The 16,035-nt window shown below is 45.4% G+C and overlaps 1 protein-coding gene across 1 annotated transcript in view; it reads right to left on the bottom strand.

Annotated features, from left to right (window-relative positions):
- VWF (von Willebrand factor) overlaps positions 1 to 16,035 on the bottom strand; it is a 197,208-nt gene that overhangs the window by 95,686 nt on the left and 85,487 nt on the right. The window contains exons 18-22 of the mRNA XM_070946842.1: positions 15,834 to 15,994; positions 9,963 to 10,066; positions 6,606 to 6,744; positions 3,236 to 3,373; positions 935 to 1,084 (exon numbers count right to left, since the gene is read on the bottom strand). Of these exons, the coding sequence (XP_070802943.1) occupies positions 935 to 1,084; positions 3,236 to 3,373; positions 6,606 to 6,744; positions 9,963 to 10,066; positions 15,834 to 15,994 (692 nt within the window). The remainder of the gene's footprint in view (positions 1 to 934; positions 1,085 to 3,235; positions 3,374 to 6,605; positions 6,745 to 9,962; positions 10,067 to 15,833; positions 15,995 to 16,035) is intronic.

Consider the following 16,035-nt stretch of genomic DNA (forward strand, 5'->3'; position numbering starts at 1 on the left):
GAACAATTAATCAGTGGAACAACTTTCCTCCAGAAGTTGTGAATGCTCCAACACTGGATGTTTTTAAGAAGATGTTGGATAACCATTTGTCTGAAATGCTACAGGATGGTTGGACTAGAAGACCTCCAAGGTCCCTTCCAACTCTTTTATTCTGTTCTATTCTGCACTGAAGACAAATTCCTTTGTGTCCAACCACACTTGGCCAATAAAGCACTTTATTTTATTCTATTATGTTCTGTTCTAATGTACATAACTAAGTAAACAAGCTATCACTACCCTGTTTTCCCCCAAATAAGACATCCCCTGATAATAAGCTCAATCGGGCTTTTTGAGCGCATGGCAATAAGGCCAAGCGCTTATTTCAGGGTTCAAAAAAATATAAGACAGGGTCTTATTTTTGGGGAAACATGGTAATTTGGAATCTGAGTCATGGCAAGTGGACTTCTTTTCTTTTTCAGTCTAAAACGTTTCTCTGCTTCTCCAAGTAGCTTGTTCAGTCTGAGGGTCTCCCAAACCAACTCGCTCGGGCTGAAGATGCTACTTGGATCAGCAGCGAAACATTTCCAAGGCAAAAAGAAAACAAGTCCAATGGCCATGATGCTACTTCCAGATAACTCTATCTAGTTGACTGAGAATCTTCATCAGAAGTGGTATTCAGCCGGTTCGGACTAATTTCGGCGAACCAGTAGTGGCGACCTGCGAGTGGGCCCTCCCACCAGCCCATCCGCCCTGGTGCTATGCCATTCAATTTAGCCATGTTTTCTAATGTTGTGCACATGCGTGCAAGCCACACACTCGAGCAAAGAGGATGCATGGAAGGTGTGCAAGCACATTTTCAGTGCGTGGCGAACCGGTGTTAAAATTACGTGAAACCCACCTCTCATCTTCATCAACATACAAGCTATTACTAAGTCATAAATCAGAAGCAACTTACTCCGTAGTTTTCTTTCAAGATGACTGTAATCCCCATGTTTTGATCCCAAATCAGGGAGATTCTTCCTCGTCCCAGTATCAGAATATAGTAGCGGCCAGACTTCAAAATTTCCATGTTGCCTTGTTCTCTCGGAGGGGTGAGGACATTAATCTTCATGAGGAAAAAAAATAAAGAAAGAAATTTCAACAATGGGAGTCCATGTCAGCCTCTAATAAGGGTTTGCTTTCAACTTTAATGAACAGTAGAATATCCCATGGGGCAAGAGACATTGGCTAACGTTAATTCCATTGTGAGAAAAATGTACAGGTTGTTAATGTCAGGGTTCCAAATAACAACCCCAACGAAAGAAGACTCCGAGGCTTGAAGTTCCTCAAAGTTCCATTTTATTAGAGATGTCATATTGGCACATCTGGGAAAACCCGAATCTGAAAGCTTCCAGGTTTTCCCCACCCGAAGGAAAGTTCAAGTCAGTGATGAAATCCAATTGTTTTTACTACTGGTTCTGTGGGCGTGGCTTGATGGGAATAGCAGGGGAAGGATATTGCAAAATCTCCATTCCCTCCCAACTCCTGGGGGAAGGATATTGCAAAATCCTCATTCCTGCCCCACTCTGGGGCCAGCCAGAGGTGGTATTTGCCGGTTCGAACTACTCAAAATTTCCACTACTGGTTCTCCAGAACCTGCTGGATTTCACCTCTGGTTCAAGTCCCTGCCCAACACCCACATGTCCATCACATGGTCCAATCAAAACACCATCCCAACTGGAGATGCTTCCCAGTTCCAGCCTTCCAGGTGCAGGGCAAGATGTCCTTGACTCTCTGAGAAAGGAATGTTATTATGACTACATATCACCCTGGCTCCGTACAATCCCCCCTCCTAGTTTCCCACAGCAGTAAAGGTGGCAGGCCTGAAGATCCAATGAAAAAGATGGCATTCCAGACCTGACACAGGTATTCCTTGACTTACAACCATTTGTTTAGTGACTGTTTGAAGTTACAACGGCACTGAGAAATGTGATGTACGGCCATTGCAGCCTCCCCATTGTCACATAATGTTCTGCCCCAGCTACTGACCCCAAAGAACACAGCACACACAAAGTCTATACAAAACTTAAATTTACTAAAATAACTCAGTCTTTTCCAAACAAAGGCTGTTAATAAACTTTCTTAACAGTCTACAAGAAACCAAAGATAAAGTAATCACAATCTTACAAAGGTTGGCAGAAAGCCCAGAAGCAATTTGCAGAGAATCCAGGCGCGAAGGAGAATGAACTAAAGTTGTTCCCTACAAATTGCTTCAGTCGGCATTCCTCCTTAAATAGGCTAAAGGAGCAGCCAATTATCCCCAAGCCTTACTCTCGAGGAGACCTCTTCCTGAGGAGCCACTCCTGCCTTTTGGCAGCTCTGTGCACCCATGCATTGAGAAGAGGCTCCTCCTCTTCATCCTCTTCACTTAAAGGAGCCTCTGGAGGTTCTGAGGGCCCTGGCTGAATCCCTGCCTCTGGCACCACATCTTCTCCAGCCTTCTCATTGTCCGACTCGAATGCCAGCTGCAAAGGCTGCTGGTGCAGCACCACACCAGCCTCCTCGCTGTCGGAATCAGCTACAATCTGCACAGGCCGCTGACAGGCCACAACACATAATCAAAATTCGGACACTCGGCAACCGACTCATTGTAATGATGGTCGTGATCTCCTGGGGTCACGTGATACCCTTTTGCGACCTTCCGACAAGGAAAGTCAATGGGGAGGCCGGATTCACTTAACAACCATGCTACTAACTGAACGAGTGCAGTGATTCGCTTAACAACGGTGGCAAGAAAGGTTGTAAAATGGGGACAAATTCGCTTAATAACTAGCTTGCTTAGCAAGGGAGGTTTTAGGCTCAATTGTGGTCACACGTCGAGGACTATCTGTTTACAAGCTCCATTTTGAATCAAGTGGGCACAATGAAAATATATCTGCTGAACAAAACTCTGCACTGGTGACAGGAAGGGCATCTGGCCATTAAACATTCTGCTAGCTCCATTCAGTTGCCCAGACTCGACCTCGCAAGGGATTATGGGGTCATTAAAAGATGATGATTTTGAATCAAGTGTTTCAAATGCCACGGCTCTCATCCCTCAATAGACTTAAGCATGAAAATTTTGTCTCTCTGAAGACCCAGCAGTGGGAAATATTTTGCTCCAAGGATCTGACCAGTTTCAACAGACGTCCCTCTGGAGCCCTCTCAAAAGAAGCCTTCGAAGCCCCCTCTTCGACACGTGAGTCTGTGGAGACAATGAGGGAGGGGGTAAACTTACTTCTCCACCATGCAGCTCGATCTCTCCCCCGTCAAACAAAACCGTGATCCTCCGAGTGCACGTCTCTCCCGTAAAGCTGCATCCTTCCTTGGCCACGAGTATCCGAAAAGACCCAGCCCCGTCGTCTTCACAGTAGTCCTGGAAAAGAAAGAAGGAGTGACAGCAGCCTTTTGAAATCAGCCTAAGGAACTCCATCTTCAAAATGTCCCCCTCCGGAGGTTGCAATGGAAGCCTAAAGCAGGGTTCCCGGAACTGAGTTCCGTGGAACCAGAGCAGAGGTGGGTTTCAGCAGGTTCTGACCAGTTCTGGAGAACCGGTAGCGGACCTTTTGAGTAGTTCGGAGAACCGGTAGTAAAAATTCTGACTGCCTCCGCCCACATCTCTTCTCTGCCTCCCAAGTCCCAGCTGATCGGGAGAAAATGGGGATTTTACAGTATCCTTCCCCCTGGAGTGGGGATGGAATGGAGATTTTACAGTATCCTTCCCAAGCCACGCCCACCAAGTCACGCCCACCAAGCCACACCACGCCCACTAAACCACATCCACAGAACCTGTAGTAAAAAATTTTGAAACCCACCACCAGAGAAAACTCTGGGGGTTTTCTGGAAACCCCCAGCGGGTTTCCAGAAAAGAATCGTAGGGATTCTGTGGGGGGAAAAAAATCTCAAATATCAACTTTAAAAATGGGTTTTAAAATAAAACCGCGCAAGGCCAGCTAACTTGGCCTGAAATAAAGGTTTGTGGTTATATTTCCAAGCTTGCTAGCTGTTAGAAAAGAAAAAAGCCCAGAACCGAGTAGATGTGATTCTACTGAGCTGGAGCTACAAAAAACCTTGGTTACGTAGGGAAAACCTGGCTAGAAGAAAAACACATACATACATACATACATACATACATACATACATACATACATACATATACATATACATATATATAACCCTGAAATAAGCGCTTGGCCTTATTTTCGGGGAGGTCTTATTATTTTGGGGCGCGTGGAGGAAACTAGAGGAAATAGCGGGGACCGGCTGTGCATGCATTTAAATATTTTTGGAGAGGGCTTATTTTCGGGGGGGAGGGAGGCTTATTTTAGTACATGCGCTGAAAAGCCCGATTAGGCTTATTATCAGGGGAGGTCTTATTTTAGGGGAAACAGGGTAGTAAAAATCAGGGTCTGTCTGTCTGTCTGTCTGTCTGTCTGGATGGATGGATGGATGGATGGATGGATGGCTATCTGTCTGGCTGTCTGGATACATACATAAATACATACATACATACATACACACACACACATACATAGGATTCTGTGGGGGGAAAATGTCTTCTGAAAGTTTCCATGACTGAAAAAGTTTGGGAACCGCTGGTCTAAAAGGATAACAGAATAACAGAGTTGGAAGGGACCTTGGAGGATTAGACTTTGGTTTTGAAGCTACCCATTCTCCAAAACTCTGAGGGGCTTAAAAAGGTTAAAATCATCCAAGTACAAATAATATATCAATAACACGCAACAGGAATAAATCATTAGGATCGGGCTGGAAGGGACTTTGGAGGTCTTCTAGTCCAACTCCCTGCTTAGGCAGGAGATCCTATGCCATTTCAGACAAACGGCTGTCCAATCTCTTCTTCAAAACCGCCAGTGATGGAGCAGCCACAGAAATTTCCTGACAGTGAGAACAATTAACCACTGGAACGACTTGCCTCCAGAAGTTGTGGATGCTCCAACACTGGAAGTTTTTAAGAAGAGTTTGGACAACCATTTGTCTGAAATGGCATAGGATCTCCTGCCTAAACAGGGGGTTGGACTAGAAGACCTCCAAAGTCCCTTCCAGCCCGATTCTAATGATTTATCCCTGTTGTGTGTTATTGATATATTATTTGTACTTGGATGATTTTAACCTTTTTAAGCCCCTCAGAGTTTTGGAGAATGGGTAGCTTCAAAACCAAAGTCTAATCCTTGGGATTTCTTGGGGCAATCCTTGGGAGTCAAACCTTGACTTTCATGAATCTGCTTTCCTCCCTTTTCTCAATGGTTGACCATGAAGAGCACAAAGATCTGAGCTTCGTTGAAGATCCCCAGCTAAGTAACTTGATGTGAAACCTGCAGTGATGTCTATTACTTCTGACAACATTGCTAAAGCAGTTCAAGAAAAGCAATATTTTCATTCTGTGTATTTTTACTCTCGGTATGAGCCAAGCCACCTCTGCATTTCCCCTTAGAGCAGGGGTGTCAAATTCGATTTCGTTGAGGGCTGCATCAGGGTTGGGTTTGGCTTCGGGGAGAGCAGGGGGGGCTGGGGGACGTGGCCAGCTCAACATCTCTCTTGTTGGAGGCACCTGTGGTAGCCAAGTGCTAAGGCAAGACTTCCCTGAGAGCCCCCCTCACTCTCATTATAATCTCCTTCCTTCCTTCCTTCCTTCCTTCCTTCCTTCCTTCCTTCCTTCCTTCCTTCCTTCCTCCCTCCCTCCCTTCCCTTCCCTTCCCTTCCCTTCCTTCCCTTCCTTTTCTTCTTTTCCTTCCCTCTTCAGTCTCCTTTCTTCTTCCATTCCCTCTTTCCTTCTATTTCCTTCCTTCCTTCCTTCCTTCCTTCCTTCCTTCCTTCCTTCCTTCCTTCCTTCCTTCCTCCCTCCCTTCCCTCCCTTCCCTTCCCTTCCCTTCCTTCCCTTCCTTTTCTTCTTTTCCTTCCCTCTTCAGTCTCCTTTCTTCTTCCGTTCCCTCTTTCCTTCCTTCCTTCCTTCCTTCCTTCCTTCCTTCCTTCCTTCCCTTCCCTCCTTTCCTTTCCTTTTCTTCTTTCCCTTCCCTCTTCATTCCGTTCCCTCTTTCCTTCTATTTCCTTCCTTCCTTCCTTCCTTCCTTCCTTCCTTCCTTCCTTCCTTCCTTCCTTCCTTCCCTTCCCTTCCCTTCCCTTCCCTTCCCTTCCTTCCCTTCCCTTCCCTTCCCTCCCTTCCCTCCCTTCCCTCCCTTCCCTTCCCTTCCCTTCCCTTTCCTTTCTTTCCCTCCCTCCCTTCCCTTCCCTTCCCTTCCCTTCCTTCTTTTCCTTCCCTCTTCATTCTCCTTCCGTTCCCTCTTTCCTTCTATTTCCTTCCTTGCTCTCTTCCCATCTTCCTTTCTTTCTCTTTCTCTTTTCTCTTTCCCTTTCTCCTTTCCTGTTATCTTCTTGCATGCTCAAATACGAAAGGCAAAAACATTTTAGTTTGTTTTGCTAGCCCTCTGCCAGCGAAAATGGAGCCCCCCCTCCCAAACTCTGTTTCTGCTGGCAGAGGCACCGCAGGCTGGTCCTTTGCTGTTTCCAGAGCGGCCCCACAGGCCACATTCGTCCTGTGGGCCTTGAGTTTGATACCCCTGCCTTAGAGCATCCCATCACAAAAGTCTTACCTGAACAAGCACATACTGACAACTGCCAGGAAACCTGTACTTCAGTCCGTCGAAGGTCAAATAATGAGCGGCACCGATGACCGAACATTTTCCATCGCAGACGTTTTCCGTGCATTCCCATTTTCGAGCACGGCAGGTGCTGCAGAGGATTAACAGCTATTACTGTTTTGGCACATCACCCAAACTCTGTTTTGCATGTTGATGTTAGAATGAAAGTTATGTCTCTGCTTTGGAGAAAACACAAATCACCTGGAACTTCGTAACTTCTGGTCAGGTGGCCTCTGTTTAATCCTACTCAATGGGCATTTTCAGAGGTCAAATTTGCCTCCAGGGATCATCTCTACTTTTGCTGTGACTTGATCATTCCAAAAAGCACCAGAGAAATGAACCTCTGAAACAGCCAGTATTGCTTATAGCACAACAGGTTTTAAGAGCTAAACAAAGTTGTGTGTTCTGCCCACAACTACAGCTACAGCTACAGACCCCAAAGTCTGTACAAACCTTAGTTTACTAAATTAAATCAGTCTTTTTCAAATAAAGGCTGTTAATTAACTTTCTTAACAGCCTACAAGAATCCAAAGAATAAATAATTGTAATCTTACTATGGTTGGCAGAAAGCCCAGAAGCAATTTGCAGGAAGCTGATAAGAGAACGAAGAGCAGGACACGAAGGAGAGTGAACTGGAAATTGCCTCAGTCGTCGTCCTTCCTTAAATAGGGTAAGGGAGTGGCCAATTAGCCCCAAGCCTTACTCTCGAGGAGACCTCCTCCTGAGGAGCCACTCCTGCCTTTTGGCAGCTCTGCGTGCCCGTACATCAAGAAAAGGCTCCTCTTCATCCTCTTCACTTAGAGGGGCTTCTGGAGGTTCTGAAGGCCCTGGCTGAATCCCCGCTTTTGGCACCACATCTTCTCCAGCCTCCTCATTGTCAGACTCGAGTATCAGCTGCACAGGCTGCTGGCGCAGCACCATACCAGCCTCCTCACTGTCGGAATCAGCTACTAGCTGCACAGGCCACTGACAACACTGTGAAACGTTCCTTGCCCACCTCATTCGCTTTTCTGAGAGCATTTCCCCCAAATCTCTAGTGGGGTTTTATTTTAATTTAGAGCCATGGTGGTGCAGTGGATACAATGCAGTATTGCATACTATTCTGGCAACTGCCAGCAGTTCGATCCTGACTGGCCCAAGGTTGACTCAGCCTTCCGTCCTTCCGAGCTCGGTAAAATGAGAACCCATATTGTTGGGGGCAATAGTCTGATTCTGCAAACTGCTTAAAGAGGGCTGAAAAGGACTGTGAGGTGGTATATAAGTCTAAGGGCTAGCGCTATTGCTATTCTGAGGAAAGACAATCTAGAGGAAGTTGATCTTCCTTGGATTTCTCAAGATTCAGAACCTCTACATCCAACCCCAAAAGATTTGAGGATCTTGTCTACAATATCTCATGGAGCTTTGGAGGCAAAATGTCCTCTTCTCCCTTCCTCATGGCTCTGTGGAGGTGATTTATCACTTATAGCTTTTATGTACACTGAGAGCTTATGCACCGAAGACTTGTGTGTCCAATCACACTTGGCCATTAAAGAATTCTGTTCTGTTCTGTTCAGTTCTGTTTTTCTGCTCTGCTCTGCATGCTATGCTATGCTATGCTATGCTATGCTATTCTCTATTCATTTCCCTGCATTTTGTAGGCAGGGAGTTAAGGAGAGTCAGACAAAACACCTATCCACTGACCAGGGCTCTGCCTGGTGGCGCAGTGGTGAAAGTGCAGTATTGCAGGTAAACTCTGCCCACAGTCTGGAGTTCGATCCTAACTGGGCTCAAAGTTGACTCAGGCTTCCATCCTTCCATCCGAGGACAGCAAAATGAGGACCCAGAATTGTTGGGGGGAATATGCAAATATTCTATATTGTAAACCACCCAGAGAGAGTGCTGAAAAGAGATATCGGGAAGTACTTAAGTCTAATGCTATGGCTACTGCTATTGGTATAGCATTGCAGGAGACACTCTGCTTAAAAAAAAAAAAAAAAAAACCACAACCCAGGACTCGTCCAGAGAGTGTGCTTCTCTTTACTCAAAATTGAAGAAGAACTAACGGAAAAGAAGACAGGTTGATTCTCTGCTCAGCCCTATGTAACTTTTGTTCCCTTTTTTCTAAGGAAGATGGAGAAGGTTAACACACTGTTCGTCAATGTTTGTTGTAAATAGCCTATGTTGTCTGTTCATTTCTATACATGGGTTGTCTATGGCTGTTGTGGTCCACCAGAGCCTGCAGAGCTGGCAGTGGAGTCAGACAGTGAGGAGGCTGGGGAGGACAATGGCCCAGTCCTGGAGTCAGGGGAAGACCCATATGAGGACTCTGCATCGGAGGCAGAGATGGGGCCAGGGCCATCTGGGAGTGATGTGCGGACTCCGGAGCCTCCAGAGACGGACAGCAGAGAGGCAGAGGAACAGGAGGGGCCTGTTCCTAGTGCATGTATGAAAAGAACTGCCAGAAGGCAGGAGCAGATAAAGCAGAGAGGACGACTCGGTAGTAAGGCAAGGAGATGATTGGCTACTCCCATAAGGCTTAAAAGAGCAGCAATGAACCATTGGGTTCTTTCTAGAAAAGCAACGTTGATTCCAGTGCTTCTTGTCAGCGTCTCTTGAACTTTGTGGGGGTTTTGCCAAGAAAAGCCTTTGGCCGGTTGCCAAAGACATCAAAGGTTGTTAATAAGGCTGACGGACTAGTTATTAAGAATTTTGTTTTGGACTAAGCTAAGAATGAATTAATTCTCAGCTGTTTTAATAAAATAAGTTTGCTGAGGACTGAATTGTGGTTGGTAATCGCCACTTGGGCCTTGGTCACAACAATGGCACTTGAAAAATAGGTGAGCATTTATTGACTGTCAAAATGATGGGTTTTTTTTTTTTTAAAGGCCCGATGGGAGATCAACGTCAAAGAGGTTAGTGTCAACTTTTTTTTTGCGCAGGTCGCCCTCGGGAAGTGAGGGGAGCCGAATGTCAACTTGCAAAGCTTTCAAGTTGCCATGAGCAGGAGGGAGGGAGAACTGATAGAGCTGATTGATTTCCCTAACTGAAGTGCATTCCATACGTTCTTCCTGACCGCAATCAGAAGGAGGGTGTTGGATTTCACAGCCAGCCAAAGTGGTTAATTGGAGAATGTGATTTATGACATGGCCAGGGAGGAGGGGAGAGACAGGGTCATAGGGGAACTTAAATCTACGTGGGATTAGTTCTAACTGCATCCGAATATTGCCGAAATGGTGCTCCTAATAAATGACTGTATTTCTTTTGAAGTTTGGCTCATGGCTCATGAATTAATTAGGGCATCTTTCAGAAACTTCACAGTTAGATCCTTACCATGTGTTGCAGTCTTTTATCACTGTTTGTCCTGGCGCATATTCCTGTCCGTTGTGGAAACAGGGGCAATTCTCAGGGACCATGCATTTGTTTCCATGTCGCACCTAGAATAGAAATTGATGGATATTTAAACTTTTATACCCAATGAAATTTATACAGCCGCAGAAAAACTCAGAAGAACAAGCATTATCTGCAAGCCAATGGAGATCACAAATAATTCTTTTGGGTTTTTCTGGAATTTTTTTTTTTAAACAAAACAAAACATAAAACAACCATCATTCATTACAATTACAGAAAGTGTATCGATCGGTTACAATTCTTTTATGCTTAATCCCATATCCAAAATTTACAATTTATTTAATTTCCCTTATTTGACAATTTATTATATCCCTTTGTATTATTATTCTCATTTACCAATTATTTAACAGTGGCTTATATCCCATTAAAAACCGCTTCAGATATTTTTTTATTACATTTATTTCATATTTCATATTTCATTTCCATGCTTTATTATCTAGCCATTGATAAAATAAGTCCCATATCATATAATATTGTTTGTCTTCCTGGTCTCTAATTTCAAATGTCAATTTACTCATTTCAGCACATTCCATAATTTTCTTAATAACTTCATCTTCCGTAGGTATTTTCTCCTTTTTCCAGTTTTTAGCAAATACAATTCTAGCCGCTGTTAAAACATTCACAATTAAGTATCTCAATTCTCTATTATATGTTTCTGGTAAAATCCCTAATAAAAATCACAAATGATTCTTGTTCTAGCAATAACAATAGCACTTATATACCACTTTACATCACTTTACAGCCCTCCGTAAGCGGTTTACAGAGTCAGCATATTGCCCTCAAACAATCTGGGTCCTCATTTTACCAACCCTGGAAGGATGGAAAGCTGAGTCAACCTTGAGCCTGGTGAGATTCGAACTGCCAAATTGCAGGCAGCCGCCAGTCAGCATAGGTAGCCTGAAGCAGTGGTGGGATTCAAATAATTTAACAACCGGTTCTCTGCCCTAATGACCGGCTGGGTGGGCGTGGCCATGGTAGGTGTGGCCAGGAGGTGTGACAAGCAGCACTCGGCCTCCTGCACCCCCCTGGGAGCAAAAACGGGCAGCGGGGTGGACGGGACGCACCTCCCCCCCGCACCCCATTTTGGGCTTAGTAGGCCTCCTTGGGAGCGAAACCGGGCCACGGAGGGTTGGAGGTGCTGTACCTCCTGTGCCCCCTTTTGGGCCTAGTAGGCCCCCTTTGGGGCCTAGTAGGCCTCCCTGCACTTACCTGGGAGCCAAAATGGAGGCATGGGGACTCCTGGAAGGGGCGGGGTGGGGAGGGGCATTGTCAGGCAGCATTTTAACTACCGGTTCACCTAAACTGGTCCGAACCGGCTGAATCCCACCACTAAGCAACTCAGCCTGGTGACCTAATTCTTTTTAAAAAGTCATTATGGTGTCATTCCAATATGAAGAGTAGAGAAGATCTGTTTCCCTCCTCAGCTATTTATCAAGGCTCCCCTTACAATATTCCTATGCTGGCAAGTAGACTAATTCACCATTGGCTTCATTGATTGAATTAAGCGTGCGCCGTTTAGTGAATTCACATTTGTAAAAACGAAATTAAATTAAGAAATCAAATTAATTCAATAAAGCATGTTTTAATAATGAATTACATCTCAATCATTTGTCCGCTGAACGAATTGAAAAATTGGCCAGGTTGATGGAACATAGTAAATCATAAATAGTAATGGACAACCTTCAATGGGTAGAGCTGAAATTAAAGAGGTTCCAGACTATGGATGGACACCAAAAATGGAAAAGGATCTGCTGTTGTTTCACAAAAATGTCTTTGAAAATTAGCGTTAAAACAGGAATAAAGCAAATGTAAATGCACTTCAACCTGCATTTACTCTAGTGCTGACACAATCATTTTTTAAAAAATTAACTGTGTGATGATTTTGGTGGTTCTTCATAAAAATAAATGAAGAATGTATTGTTCATCTCAGCTAACGTTATTAGTAGCGATATGACACTGCCTTCTTCCTAGGTTGAGAGAGAGAGACTGGCTCAAGGTCACTCATCTAGCTTCATGCTGTAGAAAGTTAGCACCCACCCGTCTCCTAGAAGAATGAAATATTTTGAGAAATATGAAGACGGCAGTATATTATATTTCCCTGGATGAGAAATGAAGAAACATGCTCTTGGAAAGCAGCCCCCGCCTTCCTTAATAGCCCACAGCAGATGTAAGAGATAAAGAGATAGCTAGTTCTATTCATAAGCAAATAGCCCTCACTCAAGAGCCAACAAAAGTAGGATTAGCCCTCAGCCACAATAGGAATTGCCCAATGCCCTTTCAGTACACAAGCCTCTTCATTGTATCATCTCAGCAGTCCAAACTTCAACCAAACCTGGGAGCTCAGACAACTTATAGAGCCAGCTATGGCCGCTACATAACCCCTACAACATCCAATAGAATACATGTTCTTGCACAGGAACAGGAAGCTCAAGTGCAAAGCCCAAGAGAAGGTATAAAAGCCACCCACTCTCTCAACTCCATGTAGTCAGCTGCACCAGAATCACACGTCCATAATGGTTCTGCTTCATCATTAAACCAACTTTCCAATCAGCCTCCAGTGTCTTTCTCCCGGCTTGGAACTGAACCAGATGGATTATTTCTTCCAACAATGCTTAAGGTTGGACTAGAATTCCCAGTCTCCTGGTTTCTAGACTAGTGCCTTAAATACCCCAAACCAGCTCTCCCCCTTCCAACCTTTTCCAAGTCTTAAAATCACACCGTTCCACAATGACTCTCCTAGGTGGCAGCATCTAGCCAACCTTGCAATTTAGGTTATGTTAGTGACAATTTTAGGGACGCGGTGGCTCAGTGGCTAAGATGCTGAGCTTGTCGATCGAAAGGTCGGCAGTTCAGCAGTTTAAATCCCTAGTGCCGCCTAACAGGGTGAGCTCCCGTGACTTGTCCCAGCTTCTGCCAACCTAGCAGTTCGAAAGCATGTAAAAAATGCAAGTAGAAAAATAGGGACCACCTTTGGTGGGAAGGGAACAGCGTCCTGTGTGCCTTCGGCATTTAGTCATGCCGACCACATGACCACGGAGACGTCTTCGGACAGCGCTGCCTCTTCAGCTTTGAAACGGAGATGAGCACCGCCCCCTAGAGTCGGGAACGACTAGCACATGTGCAAGGGGAACCTTTACCTTTACCTAGTGTCAATTTGTACCTGGTTTGAAGACTATCCAAACTGCCAGGGTCATCGCCTAGTCCCATATCGGCGGGCACGCGAGTGTTGCCCTAGCTCAGCTCCAGTGCGCGCATCTGATTTTCAGGCCTTCTGGGCTCACTGGAAGTCGGCAAACGGGCCATTTCCAGCCTCCAGAGGGCCTCCGGGGCAATGGGGAAGTCCCACTTTTGCCCTCCCCAGGCTCCTAGAAAGTCTCTGGAGCCCAGGGAGGGCAAAAAACAGGACTTCCGGGCCCACTGGAAGTCGGCAAATGGGCTACTTCCGGCCTCCAGAGGGCCTCTGGTGGGGGTGGGGAAGGCCATTTTCACCCTCTCCAGGCTCCAAGAAAGCCTCTGGAGCCTGTGTTCTGTCCCCGTCCCACACACGCACCCCCACAGACGGCCCGGAGTTAATAAGCCACACGACAAAATCTTTGAAGATAAAGCTGGCAGCAACCCAGTGGCTAGCTGCCAATTCAGACTTTACTCACACAAAACAAAGATTAGACTGCAAGCATTCCGATAAAGCAGGCAAAGTTTCAACAATACAAGGATTAGTCCAAATGCAGTCCGACAAGGCAGGCAGAAGTCCAGTAACGCAGAGATCATGAATTATTTCTAGTTTTTGCTCGTCACAAACTGAACTGGCCACCACACCCACATTTATCCCCTGTGGGGTGTGGTCCAGTGACTCAGCTAATCTCTGGCACGCCTTCCCCTCTGCTGCACACGCTTCTCCCTGCGCTGCTACCGAGGGTCCAGCCAGCACTTATCTACTTCGTCACTGACCACCTGTGGCTGCGGGGACGTGCTTTGCTCTGGGCCTATCGTTTGGCCTTTGGTGTCCTCTGGAGGCATTGCCAGAGAGGAGGGTCCTGGAGAGGGAGGCCTTGCCAACTCCTCTCCCTCACTCTCAGAGTCTGCATCTGTCGATAGCCCAGGCTCAGGCAACGGAGCCACAACAGCCTAGGGAGGGCGAAAAATGGGCATACTGTGCCCACCGTGCCATCGCATACCAAAAATGGGAGGGGTCGCGCACGCATGCGTGGGGGGGGGGGTGAGGTGCATTGAATTATAGGTATGGGCACACACAACTCCCTCCTCCACGTGTTCTCTCTGCTTTTGGCATGCGATGGCAAAAAGTTTAGCCATCGCTGGCCTAGTCTGACTATGTTGAAAATAGCTAACACATCTGTATGATGTCATGCTCAAGTCTGTTCATGCAACCGTCCTCCAACCTTATTTCATAATTAGATTTTTTTAAAAAGATGTTATTCCGCTCTTGTGCGGTAACTGTTCCGTTAATTAGAAAAACACTGAATCTACTGATGATTTGGTTTTAGTAATATTGGACATTGTAAGAGCATCTGGCCACGGTTGGAGGGTTATTTGACATATTAAATGACTAATTATTTTTTGACCAGTCCAAGTCCAGCTCAAAGCTCTGGATCAACAAATCTCTATAAATGAGAAGCACAGCCGGTTAAAAAAAAAATATGAATGATGATCTGCAGCCTGAAGCAACTAATGAGATTTTAATTCCTTTGGATATTCTGAACCTTCTTTAAAAAATTTCCCTTCGTATTTGACACACAGGGATACCAAAAGCTGCAATATTTCCTAATTGCTCCTAAGTTTTAAAGCAGAGAAGCGAACTCTGGAAGTTGGACAGAGTGAAAAAAGGTGAACAATATTGCCCTCTAGTGTCCATAAAATTCTACTTCTACTTTATCAATTTGGGTCCCATCAGAAGGGGATCATTTACCTTTACCTTTATCTAGTCAACTAACAATCAGCGCTAAAGTGGATCTAGGTAAGACTTAATGGAACTCAAGAGGGGTTGGACAGGGATCACTTGTGGCAACATAATGATTCCAATCTGATTCCTGTATTGACTCCGCCCCAGGCTCTGCCTCTTCTCCTACACAGTTACTTCGTCAGGAATTTCAGTTGCTATTACTTAGTGTTATAGTTTGCTATTTTATTATGTCATTTTTTTTTTTTGCATTTTAATTATTTTACTGTAAGACAGAAATGCACGCCCCTCAGATCCCTGCTGGATAGGAGGGGCATATAAAGGCTAGAAGAATAAGTACTGTGTTTCCCCCAAAATAAGACCCTGTCTTATATTTTTTGCCACCAAAAAAAGGCACCAGGTCTTATTTTTGGGGGGCTTGTTGTCCATTGACTCACTTCACTTGCACGCTTCACCCCCGGCCTCTTTTTCACTATCAAAGGCCTTCAGGAACTTCTTCATCTGATCAAGGCCAGCAAAGCTTTCCTGAAGGCCTCTGTAGCTGATAACAGAGCTCTGGATCGATCTGAAACTCTGTTATCGGCTATAGAGGCCTTCAGGAAAGCCTTGCCAGCAGAAGAAATGGGCCAAAGTGTGAGAGGCCTGACTGCAACTATCTGAAGGTAAGTAGTAGGACAACTCCACCACTCTCATACCCACCCTAGCTTAATTTTTACCTGTGCACCCTGGAGTGGTGGAGATCTTATTTTGGGGGACTTATTTTGGGAGTAGGGCTTATATCGGGCGCACATGTAAAAATCAAGCTAGGGTTTACTTTCTGAGTAGGTTGCCCTGCTGGCTCCTGCACAATTTTTCTTGAAGAACCTCAACTTTCTTACCCATCCAGTCGGGCAAAGGCAACCCGAGATGCATCCGTGACTGACGCAACCCAGATCGTAATTCTGACAGGTCTTCATACATTCCACTCCTTTCACTCTTGGGTCATTTGCCGGACAGACAAACGTGGTCATCGGATGCTTGCAAGAGACACTCCGTTTTGCTTTAAGGTAAAAAAGAAAGAAGGGCACGGTCAGTCCATGA

Source organism: Pituophis catenifer, unplaced genomic scaffold, assembly GCF_029215685.1.
Source record: "Pituophis catenifer annectens isolate HBS135680 unplaced genomic scaffold, rPitCat1.0.hap2 SCAF_7, whole genome shotgun sequence".
NCBI lineage: Eukaryota > Metazoa > Chordata > Lepidosauria > Squamata > Colubridae > Pituophis > Pituophis catenifer.